Source organism: Acipenser ruthenus, chromosome 18, assembly GCF_902713425.1.
Source record: "Acipenser ruthenus chromosome 18, fAciRut3.2 maternal haplotype, whole genome shotgun sequence".
Lineage (NCBI taxonomy): Eukaryota > Metazoa > Chordata > Actinopteri > Acipenseriformes > Acipenseridae > Acipenser > Acipenser ruthenus.
Window position 1 is genome coordinate 15,733,272 of NC_081206.1, and position 19,436 is coordinate 15,752,707.

The window sequence follows — 19,436 nt, forward strand, 5'->3', positions numbered from 1 at the left end:
AATACTGTACAAGTCATGGGAAACACAGTCAATACCAAGTCATGAGAAACACAGTCAATACTGTACAAGTCATGAGAAACACAGTCAATACTGTACAAGTCATGAGAAACACAGTCAGTACTGTACCAGTCATGAGAAACACAGTCAATACTGTACAAGTCATGAGAAACACAGTCAATACCAAGTCATGAGAAACACAGTCAATACCAAGTCATGAGAAACACAGTCGATACCAAGTCATGGGAAACATAGTCAATACCAAGTCATGAGAAACACAGTCAATACTGTACCAGTCATGAGAAACACAGTCAATACTATACAAGTCATGAGAAACACAGTCAATACCAAGTCATGAGAAACACAGTCAATACTGTACCAGTCATGAGAAACACAGTCAATACTGTACAAGTCATGAGAAACACAGTCAATACCAAGTCATGAGAAACACAGTCAATACCAAGTCATGAGAAACACAGTCAATACCAAGTCATGAGAAACACAGTCGATACCAAGTCATGGGAAACATAGTCAATACCAAGTCATGAGAAACACAGTCACTACTGTACCAGTCATGAGAAACACAGTCAATACTGTACAAGTCATGAGAAACACAGTCAATACCAAGTCATGAGAAACACAGTCGATACCAAGTCATGGGAAACATAGTCAATACCAAGTCATGAGAAACACAGTCAATACTGTACCAGTCATGAGAAACACAGTCAATACTGTACAAGTCATGAGAAACACAGTCAATACCAAGTCATGAGAAACACAGTCGATACCAAGTCATGGGAAACATAGTCAATACCAAGTCATGAGAAACACAGTCAATACTGTACCAGTCATGAGAAACACAGTCAATACTGTACCAGTCATTAGAAACACAGTCAATACTGTACCTGTCATGAGAAACACAGTCAATACCAAGTCATGAGAAACACAGTCAATACTGTACCAGTCATGAGAAACACAGTCAATACTGTACCAGTCATGAGAAACACAGTCAATACTGTACAAGTCATAAGAAACACAGTCAATACCAAGTCATGAGAAACACAGTCAATACTGTACCAGTCATGAGAAACACAGTCAATACTGTACAAGTCATGAGAAACACAGTCAATACCAAGTCATGAGAAACACAGTCGATACTCTACCAGTCATGAGAAACACAGTCAATACTGTACAAGTCATGAGAAACACAGTCAATACCAAGTCATGAGAAACACAGTCAATACCAAGTCATGAGAAACACAGTCGATACCAAGTCATGGGAAACATAGTCAATACCAAGTCATGAGAAACACAGTCAATACTGTACCAGTCATGAGAAACACAGTCAATACTATACAAGTCATGAGAAACACAGTCAATACCAAGTCATGAGAAACACAGTCAATACTGTACCAGTCATGAGAAACACAGTCAATACTGTACAAGTCATGGGAAACACAGTCAATACCAAGTCATGAGAAACACAGTCAATACTGTACAAGTCATGAGAAACACAGTCAATACTGTACAAGTCATGAGAAACACAGTCAGTACTGTACCAGTCATGAGAAACACAGTCAATACTGTACAAGTCATGAGAAACACAGTCAATACCAAGTCATGAGAAACACAGTCAATACCAAGTCATGAGAAACACAGTCGATACCAAGTCATGGGAAACATAGTCAATACCAAGTCATGAGAAACACAGTCAATACTGTACCAGTCATGAGAAACACAGTCAATACTATACAAGTCATGAGAAACACAGTCAATACCAAGTCATGAGAAACACAGTCAATACTGTACCAGTCATGAGAAACACAGTCAATACTGTACAAGTCATGAGAAACACAGTCAATACCAAGTCATGAGAAACACAGTCAATACCAAGTCATGAGAAACACAGTCAATACCAAGTCATGAGAAACACAGTCGATACCAAGTCATGGGAAACATAGTCAATACCAAGTCATGAGAAACACAGTCACTACTGTACCAGTCATGAGAAACACAGTCAATACTGTACAAGTCATGAGAAACACAGTCAATACCAAGTCATGAGAAACACAGTCGATACCAAGTCATGGGAAACATAGTCAATACCAAGTCATGAGAAACACAGTCAATACTGTACCAGTCATGAGAAACACAGTCAATACTGTACAAGTCATGAGAAACACAGTCAATACCAAGTCATGAGAAACACAGTCGATACCAAGTCATGGGAAACATAGTCAATACCAAGTCATGAGAAACACAGTCAATACTGTACCAGTCATGAGAAACACAGTCAATACTGTACCAGTCATTAGAAACACAGTCAATACTGTACCTGTCATGAGAAACACAGTCAATACCAAGTCATGAGAAACACAGTCAATACTGTACCAGTCATGAGAAACACAGTCAATACTGTACCAGTCATGAGAAACACAGTCAATACTGTACAAGTCATAAGAAACACAGTCAATACCAAGTCATGAGAAACACAGTCGATACCAAGTCATGGGAAACATAGTCAATACCAAGTCATGAGAAACACAGTCAATACTGTACCAGTCATGAGAAACACAGTCAACACCATACAAGTCATGAGAAACACAGTCAATACTGTACCAGTCATGAGAAACACAGTCAATACTGTACAAGTCATGGGAAACATAGTCAATACCAAGTCATGAGAAACACAGTCAATACTGTACCAGTCATGAGAAACACAGTCAACACCATACAAGTCATGAGAAACACAGTCAACACCATACAAGTCATGAGAAACACAGTCAATACTGTACCAGTCATGAGAAACACAGTCAATACTGTACAAGTCATGGGAAACACAGTCAACACCATACAAGTCATGAGAAACACAGTCAATACTGTACCAGTCATGACAAACACAGTCAATACTGTACAAGTCATGGGAAACACAGTCAATACCAAGTCATGAGAAACACAGTCAATACCAAGTCATGAGAAACACAGTCAATACTGTACCAGTCATGAGAAACACAGTCAATACTGTACCAGTCATGAGAAACACAGTCAATTCTGTACAAGTCATGAGAAACACAGTCAATACCAAGTCATGAGAAACACAGTCAATACTGTACCAGTCATGAGAAACACAGTCAATACTGTACAAGTCATGAGAAACACAGTCAATACTGTACAAGTCTTGAGAAACACAGTCAATACTGTACCAGTCATGAGAAACACAGTCAATACTGTACCAGTCATGAGAAACACAGTCAATACTGTACAAGTCATGAGAAACACAGTCAATACCAAGTCATGAGAAACACAGTCAATACCAAGTCATGAGAAACACAGTCGATACCAAGTCATGGGAAACATAGTCAATACCAAGTCATGAGAAACACAGTCAATACTGTACCAGTCATGAGAAACACAGTCAATACTGTACAAGTCATGAGAAACACAGTCAATACTGTACCAGTCATGAGAAACACAGTCAATACTGTACAAGTCATGAGAAACACAGTAAATACCAAGTCATGAGAAACACAGTCAATACTGTACCAGTCATGAGAAACACAGTCAATACTGTACAAGTCATGAGAAACACAGTCAATACCAAGTCATGAGAAACACAGTCAATACCAAGTCATGAGAAACACAGTCGATACCAAGTCATGGGAAACATAGTCAATACCAAGTCATGAGAAACACAGTCAATACTGTACAAGTCATGAGAAACACAGTCAATACTGTACAAGTCATGAGAAACACAGTCAATACTGTACCAGTCATGAGAAACACAGTCAATACTGTACAAGTCATGAGAAACACAGTCAATACCAAGTCATGAGAAACACAGTCGATACCAAGTCATGGGAAACATAGTCAATACCAAGTCATGAGAAACACAGTCAATACTGTACCAGTCATGAGAAACACAGTCAATACTGTACAAGTCATGAGAAACACAGTCAATACCAAGTCATGAGAAACACAGTCGATACTCTACCAGTCATGAGAAACACAGTCAATACTGTACAAGTCATGAGAAACACAGTCAATACCAAGTCATGAGAAACACAGTCAATACCAAGTCATGAGAAACACAGTCGATACCAAGTCATGGGAAACATAGTCAATACCAAGTCATGAGAAACACAGTCAATACTGTACAAGTCATGAGAAACACAGTTAATACTGTACAAGTCATGAGAAACACAGTCAGTACTGTACCAGTCATGAGAAACACAGTCAATACTGTACAAGTCATGAGAAACACAGTCAATACCAAGTCATGAGAAACACAGTCAATACCAAGTCATGAGAAACACAGTCGATACCAAGTCATGGGAAACATAGTCAATACCAAGTCATGAGAAACACAGTCAATACTGTACCAGTCATGAGAAACACAGTCAATACTATACAAGTCATGAGAAACACAGTCAATACCAAGTCATGAGAAACACAGTCAATACTGTACCAGTCATGAGAAACACAGTCAATACTGTACAAGTCATGAGAAACACAGTCAATACCAAGTCATGAGAAACACAGTCAATACCAAGTCATGAGAAACACAGTCGATACCAAGTCATGAGAAACACAGTCAATACCAAGTCATGAGAAACACAGTCAATACTGTACCAGTCATGAGAAACACAGTCAATACTGTACAAGTCATGAGAAACACAGTCAATACTGTACAAGTCATGAGAAACACAGTCAATACCAAGTCATGAGAAACACAGTCGATACCAAGTCATGGGAAACATAGTCAATACCAAGTCATGAGAAACACAGTCAATACTGTACCAGTCATGAGAAACACAGTCAATACTGTACAAGTCATGAGAAACACAGTCAATACCAAGTCATGAGAAACACAGTCAATACTGTACCAGTCATGAGAAACACAGTCAATACTGTACAATCATGAGAAACACAGTCGATACCAAGTCATGGGAAACACAGTCAATACTGTACCAGTCATGAGAAACACAGTCAATACCAAGTCATGAGAAACACAGTCGATACCAAGTCATGGGAAACATAGTCAATACCAAGTCATGAGAAACACAGTCAATACTGTACCAGTCATGAGAAACACAGTCAATACTGTACCAGTCATGAGAAACACAGTCAATACTGTACAAGTCATGAGAAACACAGTCAATACCAAGTCATGAGAAACACAGTCGATACCAAGTCATGGGAAACATAGTCAATATCAAGTCATGAGAAACACAGTCAATACTGTACCAGTAATGAGAAACACAGTCAACACCATACAAGTCATGAGAAACACAGTCAATACTGTACCAGTCATGAGAAACACAGTCAATACTGTACAAGTCATGGGAAACATAGTCAATACCAAGTCATGAGAAACACAGTCAATACTGTACCAGTCATGAGAAACACAGTCAACACCATACAAGTCATGAGAAACACAGTCAACACCATACAAGTCATGAGAAACACAGTCAATACTGTACCAGTCATGAGAAACACAGTCAATACTGTACAAGTCATGGGAAACACAGTCAACACCATACAAGTCATGAGAAACACAGTCAATACTGTACCAGTCATGACAAACACAGTCAATACTGTACAAGTCATGGGAAACACAGTCAATACCAAGTCATGAGAAACACAGTCAATACCAAGTCATGAGAAACACAGTCAATACTGTACCAGTCATGAGAAACACAGTCAATACTGTACAAGTCATGAGAAACACAGTCAATACCAAGTCATGAGAAACACAGTCAATACCATGTCATGAGAAACACAGTCGATACTGTACCAGTCATGAGAAACACAGTCAATACTGTACCAGTCATGAGAAACACAGTCAATACTGTACAAGTCATGAGAAACACAGTCGATACCAAGTCATGGGAAACACAGTCAATACTGTACCAGTCATGAGAAACACAGTCAATACTGTACAAGTCATGAGAAATACAGTCGATACCAAGTCATCGGAAACACAGTCAATACTGTACCAGTCATGAGAAACACAGTCAATACCAAGTCATGAGAAACACAGTCGATACCAAGTCATGGGAAACATAGTCAATACCAAGTCATGAGAAACACAGTCAATACTGTACCAGTCATGAGAAACACAGTCAATACTGTACCAGTCATGAGAAACACAGTCAATACTGTACAAGTCATGAGAAACACAGTCAATACCAAGTCATGAGAAACACAGTCGATACCAAGTCATGGGAAACATAGTCAATACCAAGTCATGAGAAACACAGTCAATACTGTACCAGTCATGAGAAACACAGTCAACACCATACAAGTCATGAGAAACACAGTCAATACTGTACCAGTCATGAGAAACACAGTCAATACTGTACAAGTCATGGGAAACACAGTCAATACCAAGTCATGAGAAACACAGTCAATACTGTACCAGTCATGAGAAACACAGTCAATACTGTACAAGTCATGAGACACACAGTCAATACCAAGTCATGAGAAACACAGTCAATACCAAGTCATGAGAAACACAGTCGATACCAAGTCATGGGAAACATAGTCAATACCAAGTCATGAGAAACACAGTCAATACTGTACCAGTCATGAGAAACACAGTCAATACTGTACAAGTCATGAGAAACACAGTCAATACCAAGTCATGAGAAACACAGTCGATACCAAGTCATGGGAAACATAGTCAATACCAAGTCATGAGAAACACAGTCAATACTGTACCAGTCATGAGAAACACAGTCAACACCATACAAGTCATGAGAAACACAGTCAATACCAAGTCATGAGAAACACAGTCAATACTGTACCAGTCATGAGAAACACAGTCAATACTGTACAAGTCATGAGAAACACAGTCGATACCAAGTCATGGGAAACACAGTCAATACTGTACCAGTCATGAGAAATACAGTCAATACCAAGTCATGAGAAACACAGTCGATACCAAGTCATGGGAAACATAGTCAATACCAAGTCATGAGAAACACAGTCAATACTGTACCAGTCATGAGAAACACAGTCAATACTGTACCAGTCATGAGAAACACAGTCAATACCAAGTCATGAGAAACACAGTCAATACCAAGTCATGAGAAACACAGTCGATACCAAGTCATGGGAAACATAGTCAATACCAAGTCATGAGAAACACAGTCAATACTGTACCAGTCATGAGAAACACAGTCAATACTGTACCAGTCATGAGAAACACAGTCAATACTGTACAAGTCATGAGAAACACAGTCAATACCAAGTCATGAGAAACACAGTCGATACCAAGTCATGGGAAACATAGTCAATACCAAGTCATGAGAAACACAGTCAATACTGTACCAGTCATGAGAAACACAGTCAATACTGTACAAGTCATGAGAAACACAGTCAATACCAAGTCATGAGAAACACAGTCAATACCAAGTCATGGGAAACATAGTCAATACCAAGTCATGAGAAACACAGTCAATACTGTACCAGTCATGAGAAACACAGTCAAAACCATACAAGTCATGAGAAACACAGTCAATACTGTACCAGTCATGAGAAACACAGTCGATACTGTACAAGTCATGGGAAACACAGTCAACACCATACAAGTCATGAGAAACACAGTCAATACTGTACCAGTCATGACAAACACAGTCAATACTGTACAAGTCATGGGAAACACAGTCAATACCAAGTCATGAGAAACACAGTCAATACCAAGTCATGAGAAACACAGTCGATACCAAGTCATGGGAAACATAGTCAATACTGTACAAGTCATGGGAAACACAGTCAACACCATACAAGTCATGAGAAACACAGTCAATACTGTACCAGTCATGACAAACACAGTCAATACTGTACAAGTCATGGGAAACACAGTCAATACCAAGTCATGAGAAACACAGTCAATACTGTACCAATCATGAGAAACACAGTCAATACTGTACAAGTCATGAGAAACACAGTCAATACCAAGTCATGAGAAACACAGTCAATACCAAGTCATGAGAAACACAGTCGATACCAAGTCATGGGAAACATAGTTAATACCAAGTCATGAGAAACACAGTCAATACTGTACCAGTCATGAGAAACACAGTCAATACTGTACAAGTCATGAGAAACACAGTCAATACCAAGTCATGAGAAACACAGTCGATACCAAGTCATGGGAAACATAGTCAATACCAAGTCATGAGAAACACAGTAAATACTGTACCAGTCATGAGAAACACAGTCAATACTGTACCAGTCATGAGAAACACAGTCAATACTGTACAAGTCATGAGAAACACAGTCAATACCAAGTCATGAGAAACACAGTCGATACCAAGTCATGGGAAACATAGTCAATACCAAGTCATGAGAAACACAGTCAATACTGTACCAGTCATGAGAAACACAGTCAACACCATACAAGTCATGAGAAACACAGTCAATACTGTACCAGTCATGAGAAACACAGTCAATACTGTACAAGTCATGGGAAACACAGTCAATACCAAGTTATGAGAAACACAGTCAATACTGTACAAGTCATGAGAAACACAGTCAATACCAAGTCATGAGAAACACAGTCAATACTGTACAAGTCATGAGAAACACAGTCAATACTGTACAAGTCATGAGAAACACAGTCAATACTGTACAAGTCATGCCCATATATGACTGGGATTTTTTTTTTAGCTCTGCACAGAATGTAGTTACAGCAAAGATCTCTTCAGGAAATCTTAATGGCCAAAATAGCAAAACCAGAGGGTGGGACTGCAATTCTACCCCCAAAGTATTGATAAACCATGAAGGTTGAATAATCAAACACCATGAACCCTAAAACTACCAGGCACACTGACTTGCCTTCAAATGCTTGGGGCTGAGGCATCATCTCCAAACTTCCGGGCTGGCATGCACCCTTGTGACAGTAACACAGGGATATCAATCCGGTATGTAGCAAAGAAACTTCTTGAGTCTTCAGGCTGTGTATACCAGGTTTCAGGAGACAGGGCTTTTTTTGAGTGATGTAATCTTCTGTATCATTTTCTATAAACAAATATATAAAATGCAGTGCCAGTATATGTGGTCTCATGTTTTTTGTTTTTTTTTAATTTCTATTTGTTGAATGTAAGTTTTACAAGCAAATAAATATTGACGCTGTTTGTGAGCTATGAGGCTGAAATAAACAATACATTCATTCGCCCTGCCTGCCAGGAAGTCCTGGGTCTCTCTCAGGCAGACACAGACACAGTTTTGCTGTGTTGTGTTTGTTTGTTGGTGTGTTGGTGATCTATCGTTGCTTAATCCTCAAGTGACTTCATAACCTTGTGTTTATATTGAATCCAAGGGTAGCAATTTGGAATCACTTTTGGTGCTACTGAATATGTTACACAGTAAGTAGTTTCAAATGTAATTTTGAATTATTTTTCACATGACTGTTTTTTGCAATCATTCTGTGAGGTTCTGGGATCTGCTGCTCCTGTATCATGCATAGTTATTATCATTGTTCTCTAAATCTGGTTTTGCGCTTGCCTGGAGAGTCCTCAGTCCATTCAAACCATGTGACCTGCCTACTCTACATATTTATAGACAGGGAGGTGTTAGGTGGAGCTGGCACAGCTGAAAGATCACATTGTCACTTGATCTGAATGGAATGGGAAAACCTTTTCAGGGCTGCCACTTTAGGGTTCTCCAGACAAGCTCAAAGCAGGTAAAGGCAAAATAGAGAGAAATTCTAACTTAATAGTGGCGCAGCAGTACCCAGGATCACTGAGAATGATTGCAAACATAAAATAGCAATCTAAAAACTCAATTAACATGGCACTAGACGCTACCCTTCAATAGTGTACAGCGATGATATTCTGTGGATGTGCCGCAGTACCGCAGGGGGACTGGAGTGTGAAGAATGTTACCCCAATGTGACTCAGCCTTCTGTTCCTGAATTGCACACTTCTGCCAGCAATGAGACTGAAACTCTGTGATTGTGCTGGAGAGGAGGGTGAGAGACTGCTCTCAGTGTTTCCCAAATCCTACATTCAGGTTTCTGATTTTAGGTGTAAACTGATAAACGATGATAATATTCCCTTGAAAATACCCAGTATCTGAACACTGTACAATCCTACTGGTGTTAAGGTCCTTTAGCGCGCTCATGGTGCAGTTTACTGAGGTACAGCACACTGTGATTTCCGTCTGTGCTGTTATTTGCTTTGGATAGTTTTCAGGAAGCCTCAACACATAGAACCCCAGATCAGCACCAGACAGACAGAGCCAGTCCGTTCACATTCCAGACAATATAACAAAGCACAAGCCCCGATGAATTTAGAATTGCTGAAAGAAAAAAAACTCCTGGAAGTCTTTTACAAAATAAAGAAAAAAAAACTTTATCATTGAATTGACTAAGTTCCTTTTAGCATTGGTTGTTTAATAGTTATGGACGAAAAACTCAAAGGGAAAAATAATGAAATACAGAAGCTGTAACGACTGCCTTGGAGCTGGTGTTTGTAATGTAGTGTGAATGCAGTCCAGTCTCTTGGAGCTGGTGTTTGTAATGTAGTGTGAATGCAGTTCAGTCTCTTGGAGCTGGTGTTTGTAATGTAGTGTGAATGCAGTTCAGTCTCTTGGAGCTGGTGTTTGTAATGTAGTGTGAGTCCAGTCTCGTGGAGTTGGTGTTTGTAATGCAGTGTGAATGCAGTTCAGTCTCTTGGAGCTGGTGTTTGTAATGTAGTGTGAATGCAGTTCAGTCTCTTGGAGCTGGTGTTTGTAATGTAGTGTGAGTCCAGTCTCGTGGAGTTGGTGTTTGTAATGTAGTGTGAATGCAGTTCAGTCTCTTGGAGCTGGTGTTTGTAATGTAGTGTGAATGCAGTTCAGTCTCTTGGAGCTGGTGTTTGTAATATAGTGTGAATGCAGTTCAGTCTCTTGGAGCTGGTGTTTGTAATGTTGTGTGAATGCAGTTCAGTCTCTTGGAGCTGGTGTTTGTAATGTAGTGTGAATGCAGTCCAGTCTCTTGGAGCTGGTGTTTGTAATGTAGTGTGAATGCAGTTCAGTCTCTTGGAGCTGGTGTTTGTAATGTAGTGTGAATGCAGTTCAGTCTCTTGGAGCTGGTGTTTGTAATGTAGTGTGAATGCAGTTCAGTCTCTTGGAGCTGGTGTTTGTAATGTAGTGTGAATGCAGTTCAGTCTCTTGGAGTTGGTGTTTGTAATGCAGTGTGAATGCAGTTCAGTCTCTTGGAGCTGGTGTTTGTAATGTAGTGTGAATGCAGTCCAGTCTCTTGGAGCTGGTGTTTGTAATGTAGTGTGAATGCAGTCCAGTCTCTTGGAGCTGGTGTTTGTAATGTAGTGTGAATGCAGTTCAGTCTCTTGGAGTTGGTGTTTGTAATGCAGTGTGAATGCAGTTCAGTCTCTTGGAGCTGGTGTTTGTAATGCAGTGTGAATGCAGTCCAGTCTCTTGGAGCTGGTGTTTGTAATGTAGTGTGAATGCAGTCCAGTCTCTTGGAGCTGGTGTTTGTAATGTAGTGTGAATGCAGTTCAGTCTCTTGGAGCTGGTGTTTGTAATGTAGTGTGAATGCAGTTCAGTCTCTTGGAGCTGGTGTTTGTAATGTTGTGTGAATGCAGTTCAGTCTCTTGGAGCTGGTGTTTGTAATGCAGTGTGAATGCAGGTCAGTCTCTTGGAGCTGGTGTTTGTAATGTAGTGTGAATGCAGGTCAGTCTCTTGGAGCTGGTGTTTGTAATGTAGTGTGAGTCCAGTCTCGTGGAGTTGGTGTTTGTAATGCAGTGTGAATGCAGTTCAGTCTCTTGGAGCTGGTGTTTGTAATGTAGTGTGAATGCAGTTCAGTCTCTTGGAGCTGGTGTTTGTAATGCAGTGTGAATGCAGTCCAGTCTCTTGGAGCTGGTGTTTGTAATGTAGTGTGAATGCAGTTCAGTCTCTTGGAGCTGGTGTTTGTAATGTAGTGTGAATGCAGGTCAGTCTCTTGGAGCTGGTGTTTGTAATGTAGTGTGAGTCCAGTCTCGTGGAGTTGGTGTTTGTAATGCAGTGTGAATGCAGTTCAGTCTCTGGAATTGGAGTGTAACCGAAGAGGAAGAGAGGAGTGTGTTGTTGCTCTACTCAGCAGATGTGCTGAATAATTCAAGGGCTCCATGTTGACACACTTGTTCCCTGTTAGGAGGTGTGAGGCGGCTGGCAGCTGGCAGGGCACAATGCACCGCTCTCTCCAAAGGACTTCAAAGAGAGAGGGCTTCATGCTTAATAATGGTAATAATCACAGTACAATAACAGCACACCTGCCGTAACACTGTCAGCAGCAGTTATGAAAGACTAGATTCATAGAAAACAGGTGGAAGTGAGGAGAATTAGGGCTGAACGTATTCCTAACATACACTGTGCATTCATTAGGGCGTTTGCATATGCAAACTAGGGGGCTGCTTTGATTTCCCTAGAAGTCTGAATAACATGCTGGATACACAGTACTGAATGTCACCTTTCAAGATGATGGCACACCACACAGCTCCCATTGGCCAGCGCAATCCCCAGATCTCAAGCCAATCGAGCATCCGTGGGAAGAGCTTGTGTTGCATGTGGGGCAGCAATTCTCTACCTAACGCATTGACCCAGACTCACAATCCTGCAAGACACAGCCAGGCACCTTAGGGAGTCTATGCCATGCCAACTCCAGACTGTCTTATTGGGTGTCACACTGAATTTTACAAAGAGCAACATTGTAATGTTATATTGGGTTCACAGGCCGGAAACAATGCATTTTGCTTTTGAGATTTAAAGAGCAGTAATTGCTGCTAGATATACAAACAGGCAATAAAGCCGACACAGACCCTGGCACTGATGCGATACACTGATCTGAAATGTCCTTGTGTCACATAGTCAGATGGTTTGTATTAGATGGAAATTAGAATACATTAAGATTAGCCATAGCGTGTGATTATTCTTAAAAACAGACAGTTATCTGCCCCCGTTTGCACCTCCTGAATCATAAAACAACTTGAAATCACCAGCCTGGAGGGATAACACTGTTTGTGTTGTGTTTGATACCAGAGTTGGGTTGAATTCCTGTTTTTTTCATTCCAATTCCTTTTTAAAATCAATTCCCAATTCCAAAGCCTTTGAAAGAATCAGAATTGATATTTTAGACACAATAGTTGTGATTGTTCATCTGCTTTCATTTGAAGCCAATTTAATTGACTAACAGGGACTTCAATGGAAGTAATGTGTTGCCACTGTGAGAAGCGCATTTTAACAGAATACTGCTAATTGCAATTTTGATCAATAATGTGTTAGAATTAGGAATTGGATTGGGAATTGAAAACCAGGAATTGACCCCAACCCTGCTTGACACCCTTTGGTAAAAGCAAACAACAAAATTCAATAAATTGACACAAAAAAGCTGAAAACGAGCCTGCAGTAAAATGTGAGGCCACAAAGTGCCGAATTGCAGTTTGTATTTTCACCTGATTGAAGCAGAATAACCATCTGAAGTCTGAGAGGCAATTATGTTTTATGTGCAGAAGTGGAAGGAAATGGAATAGGCTGTTAAACTTAACTGGACCCACATGTGCAGGTTAGCAGTCAGCCCATTGCATAGCCGTCAACAAGGGGGTAGGTAGTCAACTAAACAAATATTTCACAAATAAAAGGACATTATTTGATATGCTGTTATCAAAACTTAGAACAAGAAAAAAGTGTGCTAGTGTGTGTGTGTGCGTCATGTTTCAGTGCTAGTGTGTGTGCGTCATGTTTCAGTGCTAGTGTGTGTGTCATGTTTCAGTGCTAGTGTGTGTCATGTTTCAGTGCTAGTGTGTGTGCGTCATGTTTCAGTGCTAGTGTGTGTGCGTCATGTTTCAGTGCTAGTGTGTGTGCGTCATGTTTCAGTGCTAGTGTGTGTGGTATGTTTCAGTGCTAGTGTGTGTGCGTCATGTTTCAGTGCTAGTGTGTCATGTTTCAGTGCTAGTGTGTGTGCGTCATGTTTCAGTGCTAGTGTGTGTGCGTCATGTTTCAGTGCTAGTGTGTGTGTCATGTTTCAGTGCTAGTGTGCGTGTCATGTTTCAGTGCTAGTGTGTGTGCGTCATGTTTCAGTGCTAGTGTGTGTCATGTTTCAGTGCTAGTGTGTGTGCGTCATGTTTCAGTGCTAGTGTGTGTGCGTCATGTTTCAGTGCTAGTGTGTGTGTGTCATGTTTCAGTGCTAGTGTGCGTGTCATGTTTCAGTGCTAGTGTGTGTCATGTTTCAGTGCTAGTGTGTGTGCGTCGTGTTTCAGTGCTAGTGTGTGTGCGTCATGTTTCAGTTTTATGAGAACAGCCGTCGAACAGACACAAGAACAAAACCACACTTCCCAAATCCTCTTACTCTGATTTTTATTCAAGTCTGAATGTGCTCCAGTGCTGACACCAATCCTAAAACAGTATCTTATTTTATTACAATAACAATACTGCTGTCACCATCACTGGAATAACACGAATAACAACCATTGCCATGATAATAAATAATAAGAATACATATAATACATCTAGCCACAAAACCAAGCCTGCTTGGCATCCTTGGTGGAGATTTCAGGACACAATGATCTGAAACGAGTGATGACCGATTTCCCTTCTCTCCTCAGCACATTCCCGCAAAGCTCTTCATTGGTTTGCTGATTTCCAAACTTCATTCACTTTGGACTCCAGTAAAGTCCTTTAATTCTGAACTCCCCATTGTTTAGGCTAAGGAGAAAGTTATTATCACTCCTTTAACTTCATTGTATTTCAATAGTATTCTACAACTTTTAATAACTTAATAAAAAATGTAGTTTTTTTTTTTTTTTTTTACATGGACATACATACATAGGAAGAAAACAATAGTACCATACTTATTTGTTTGCTTGCTTTTAAATTGCAGAAGCAATCTGGAGATGGCAGCAGTGATTTTTTTGGGTTGTGCCATTTGTAGCTGGAGATTGGGATGCAGATACTCCTATTTGCCAGAAGGAGGCACTCTAGGTAGCAAGAGATTTACAACAATCAGCCAGTCTGCCTTGTGATTGAGCTGGCTAGACCTTCCACTGCAGTGCAGCGTCTATATTGTCACAACACATTCTTGATTGGTTAATTGGTTCGCTATTTTTGCTCTGAAACGTACAGTGGTAATAATTCAGGTGCATCAAATGCAGCTTGTACAGAACTGAACCACACTGCATTAAAACACAAGTGCCCCACAATCATTTTGTTTCAAGCATCTTCCACAGCTCTCTGTGCACGCTGTTATATCTGAAACAAAGACCCTGTTGACAGTCCAGTTTGTTTCCCATTCCTCAAAAGGTCACAGGCTTTGCTGCCCCTTTATTCCACTGTCACTCTGTGAGCCACATATAGTCATGCTCCTGTGACTACTTGCACCAGTAGGAGGTTATACATGACGTACTGCAGCTCTGAAAGAACTTAGATTTTGTTTATTTTGTATACATTGTGTTTTTGTTATCCTCACACCTACAGTGCTGATATTTTCTACATGGGTTTTTAAGGCAAATCAGTCACTATTTCAATGTCTTACCTGTCACTTCCATTCACTGTGTAGGTCACACGTGTGCAGTTTGGAAAGAAGCGCATAGTATAGAAACGAAAGAAAGCAGAATCGGCTACAACGCTAGGTTACAGAGAGTTACAGCCCTGCGTGGCTTACTATCTGGTAGTCTTTTTCTGTTTCACTTGCTTGGTCATTTCACTGGGAAGCAGCTGATTGGTAAATGAAAGGAAAGGTGTTGATGAGTTGGGGACAGTTTCTCCAGGTGACCGAGGAAGTGCAACACTACATGAAAGTAAGGCATGCAAACAGAGCTTTCTTTAACCCAGTATGGTCCCAGGCATCATTTTTTTAAATGAAAATACAGGTTTGCTATAACATGTGTTTCTTTCAAAACTAACTGATGTGCACAACATCAGCGTGATCTAATCTGCTTAAACCCCTTTAAATAAAAATAAATACATATGATTAACACTGTATGGGCTTTGCAACACTGTTGAAAGTGTCTTTACTGTCACTTTCTCTTGTGAGATCTGAAAAACATACCTCCAATAACTAATACATTCATAAATGAATAAATAAAGCAAGTTAAACATTGAAACAGGATTAGGGCTGGAACACAAGCTATCTGCTTGTTATAAACATGACTTCTTATTCTTTGAATTTTGAGGAGCTGGGAACGGTCTTCTTATGATGTTTGCAGTTGCTCAGAGTAATCAACCAATCCCTTAATGAAGGAAGTCATTGAATTGCTGGAAATCGCTGCAACCATGCAACTTGAAATTGTTCTGTATTATAATCACAGTACCTGCTGTCATGAAGTGTGTCGATTTCAATCCCTGGAATCTGACTCTCACATAAGGACTTGCAAGATACACGAGTAGACTAGCTTTGTAGACTTTGAGGGGGCCCTTATAAAAGTCTCCCACAGTAAAAGCACAGCAAAGTGAAATAAAGCACAGTGAAAGCATAGTAAAGCATATTAAAATGTATGGCAAACCATGGCAAATGCGTAGTATAACCATGGGGAAAAACTGCAAAACAACTTGCACATTTACTGTGGAAAACCTTTACAGAGGGACGTTTTCTGTTCAGCTGAAATAAACTATCTGATTAAAGAGTGATGAAATTGGTGTAATATGGGGAATGATTTGCCCAGCTTGCAAATATGTATAATATGTATAATATGTATAATATGTATAATATGTAAGGCCACAGAGTTCTCTGATCCTCGCAACGCGATCCTGATCATGCATCAGGGCATCATGTTTGGTGATGTTTAAAACGGTGTCGGTTTGAACAATCACGAGTCCTACAAACCTCAAGATATTACATTAGCAGCATAAAATACAATCCAAAACAATATGGAAAAATAATGGTCTGCGGTATACCAGCTAAATGTTTAGAATAGTTCATTACTTATCTAATGTATTCTCCTTGTAATTTAGAATCACTTTGTATATCACTCTCATCACATCCTGGGAGCTTTTTACAAGTCAGCCTTTTAAAGCATCACTGTGTCCTTCGTAGAGCTCTCAGAATCATTTCAAACCTTCAAGTACATCTGGTACACCAGAGTGTAACAACCAACCTCTCCTCCAGCAACACTGCCCCCGGTGAGTGGAAGACGTACTGTACATCACTGTGAAATACCACAAAGAACAAACACAGGATTTCATAAATCCAGTGGACTGCAGGGCGTTGCAGGGGGACAGATTATTGGTTACACTCTTGGGTTCCTGCTGTATGTAGAGATAAGACATGATCCCTTTTAAACTGCTGAGTTTTAAAAAGACACCAGGATGTGATGAGTGAAACAGAAAATGATACAGTATGATTCTCAAAACAAGAATGCCTTAGTTAACTGTGCTAATTCTGACACATAAAAAGTTACTCTGTAACAATATTTAAATAGGGCCACCTTCGAAACTCAATTAGGACTTGGTCCAGAGTGTGGTCCTGAAGTGGGGGAGTTGAATCAGCAATACAGAGCAGTGTGGGTGTGAATGGATACACGGCGGGCACATGATGGTTCTGCAGCAACATTAAGAAACAGGAACACAGGCTACTCACAGGAGATAAATGGACAGAACGTGCCCAAACTGACACAGAGAAAGTGACGCACAACCAGCAGTATGATTACAGGACAGACATTCAGCTGACTTGCTACATTCATGCTGATCCCAGCCCTGCTTGGGAGTCCCATTCGAGGGGGAGAGGCACGGCAGAGGAGTCTGATCTGGAGAATGCAGGGGAACGCACTGAAGCAGTACCGGTCTAATCTGGAGAATTGGGTTGCTACGGGGTTAAAGCTGGGCTGCAGCCGGGAATTGAGAGAAGCAATGACATCCTCCTCTGGCTTTGCATAGTGGTTTCCAGTCCGCCTCTCGGCTGGTCCCTCCATACCAAACCACAGTTAATCCCACAGGAACAGCTGGACAGACCGTACGGTCTAAATGTACACAACATTCAACATGATACCAGTTTTGGGAGTCGTTGCAGGAAAAACATTTTGGAACAAAATATCCCAGCAGTCATTCTGAATGGATCTGGGGTGCCACTGCACTTGCGGGACATCTTGCTTGTTAAAATCTTCTTTTTGAAGGACAATCATCTATGCAGGGATACAAAGATATTGAGTGAGCAAGCGGTCTGAGTAGTAAGGGTAACACTGTCAATGAATGCCCCACCACCCAGCACCACAAACCAGCAGCGTCTTCAGAGAGTCTTCTGATCTGACCATGCTGAGAGAGAGAATCTGAATGCTTCTGATTGGAATTGGATCCACCCTTGGTTACAAGTAAGAAGCTTCAGAATACCCTTTCATAATGTTTCAAGCGTTCGGTGCGTTTTTTATTGCAACGACTCAAACTGGACCCGGGTTTAGAAGCTGCTCTTCGGTTGTAGCTGCCTGCCATAGATATGTGTAACCCAGGACAGAACAGCCGAAAGAGGGGATAGCGCCATTTAGTGATTTGCCATTTTCAATTGAGTTTTCTTTTGTATTGCTGAGAATACATACCTGAGCACTTACTGATATAAGACACTTTGTATAGCCTGGGTTACAGTTTGTCTATTGCAGGCAATTCGAACTGAAGAGCAGCTCCTCAACTCAAAGTCAAAGTATAACACACAACAAGAAGGAAAATAAATAAAACAGCAATATATTATGAATTGCAATAAGAACCACTCAGAACGATTGCGAACAGCAAAAAAAAAAATCATATTAGGAGGATGATATGGGAATGATTGGGTTTTTCAATTTGGCAGCACTTCCAAAGCAGTAATAAATATGAATAAATAATAACACTAAAATCCCAACAGTAACGTGCCTTGCCAGTGAGTGTGGGCTCTCTGTTGGTGTGGCGGAGGGGCGGCAGGCACGCTAGGACCAGAAGTTGTGTTTGAGGCGGTACGGGGCCCAGCTGTACGCGCTGCAGAGGGGGAGGGTGGCGTCGCGGCTCTGCCCCTCCACGTCCCGGTCCAGCAGCCCGGGCCTCTCCTCGGGCGCACTCCCCCCACTCCCCCCGCTCGAGTCCAGGGTGGGGGGGGTGCCAGTGCTGGAGCTGAGCGCTGGGGAGTCACAGCGCCCCCAGGGCTCCAGGCGAGGCCGGGCGGTGGGCCGGGGTCGTGACAGGAAGTCCAGGGTCTTGGGCCGCTCGGGGGTGGGGTCCTGCAGAGGGGCGGGGCAGCGGCGGCGAGGGGTCGGGGGGAACACCAGATTGGGGTCCGGGAGACGGGGGACCGGCGTGTCGTCACGCTTTGGGCTGCTGGCTGCAAAGAGAGACAGACAGGGAGGGAGGGAGACAGGGAGGCGAGCTCAAATGATATGTTTCTAAGAACAAAACTGATGAAGGTAAAACGTTGGTCTCCTTAGTTTCTCATAGTTCTACCTCAATCATGTTATCAGAGCATTAGCTGAAAGTTTATCTTCCTAGTTTCACCTCTATCATACTGATAA

The 19,436-nt window shown here is 41.2% G+C and overlaps 1 protein-coding gene across 1 annotated transcript in view; it reads right to left on the reverse strand.

The window, feature by feature from the left end:
- Window positions 1-14,314: 14,314 nt before the first annotated feature.
- The window catches only part of LOC117424577 (mitogen-activated protein kinase kinase kinase 9-like), a 30,645-nt gene continuing 25,523 nt past the window's right edge, over window positions 14,315-19,436 (reverse strand). The window contains exon 11 of the mRNA XM_034041053.3: window positions 14,315-19,249. Within this exon, the coding sequence (XP_033896944.3) occupies window positions 18,861-19,249 (389 nt within the window). The 3' untranslated portion in view covers window positions 14,315-18,860. The remainder of the gene's footprint in view (window positions 19,250-19,436) is intronic.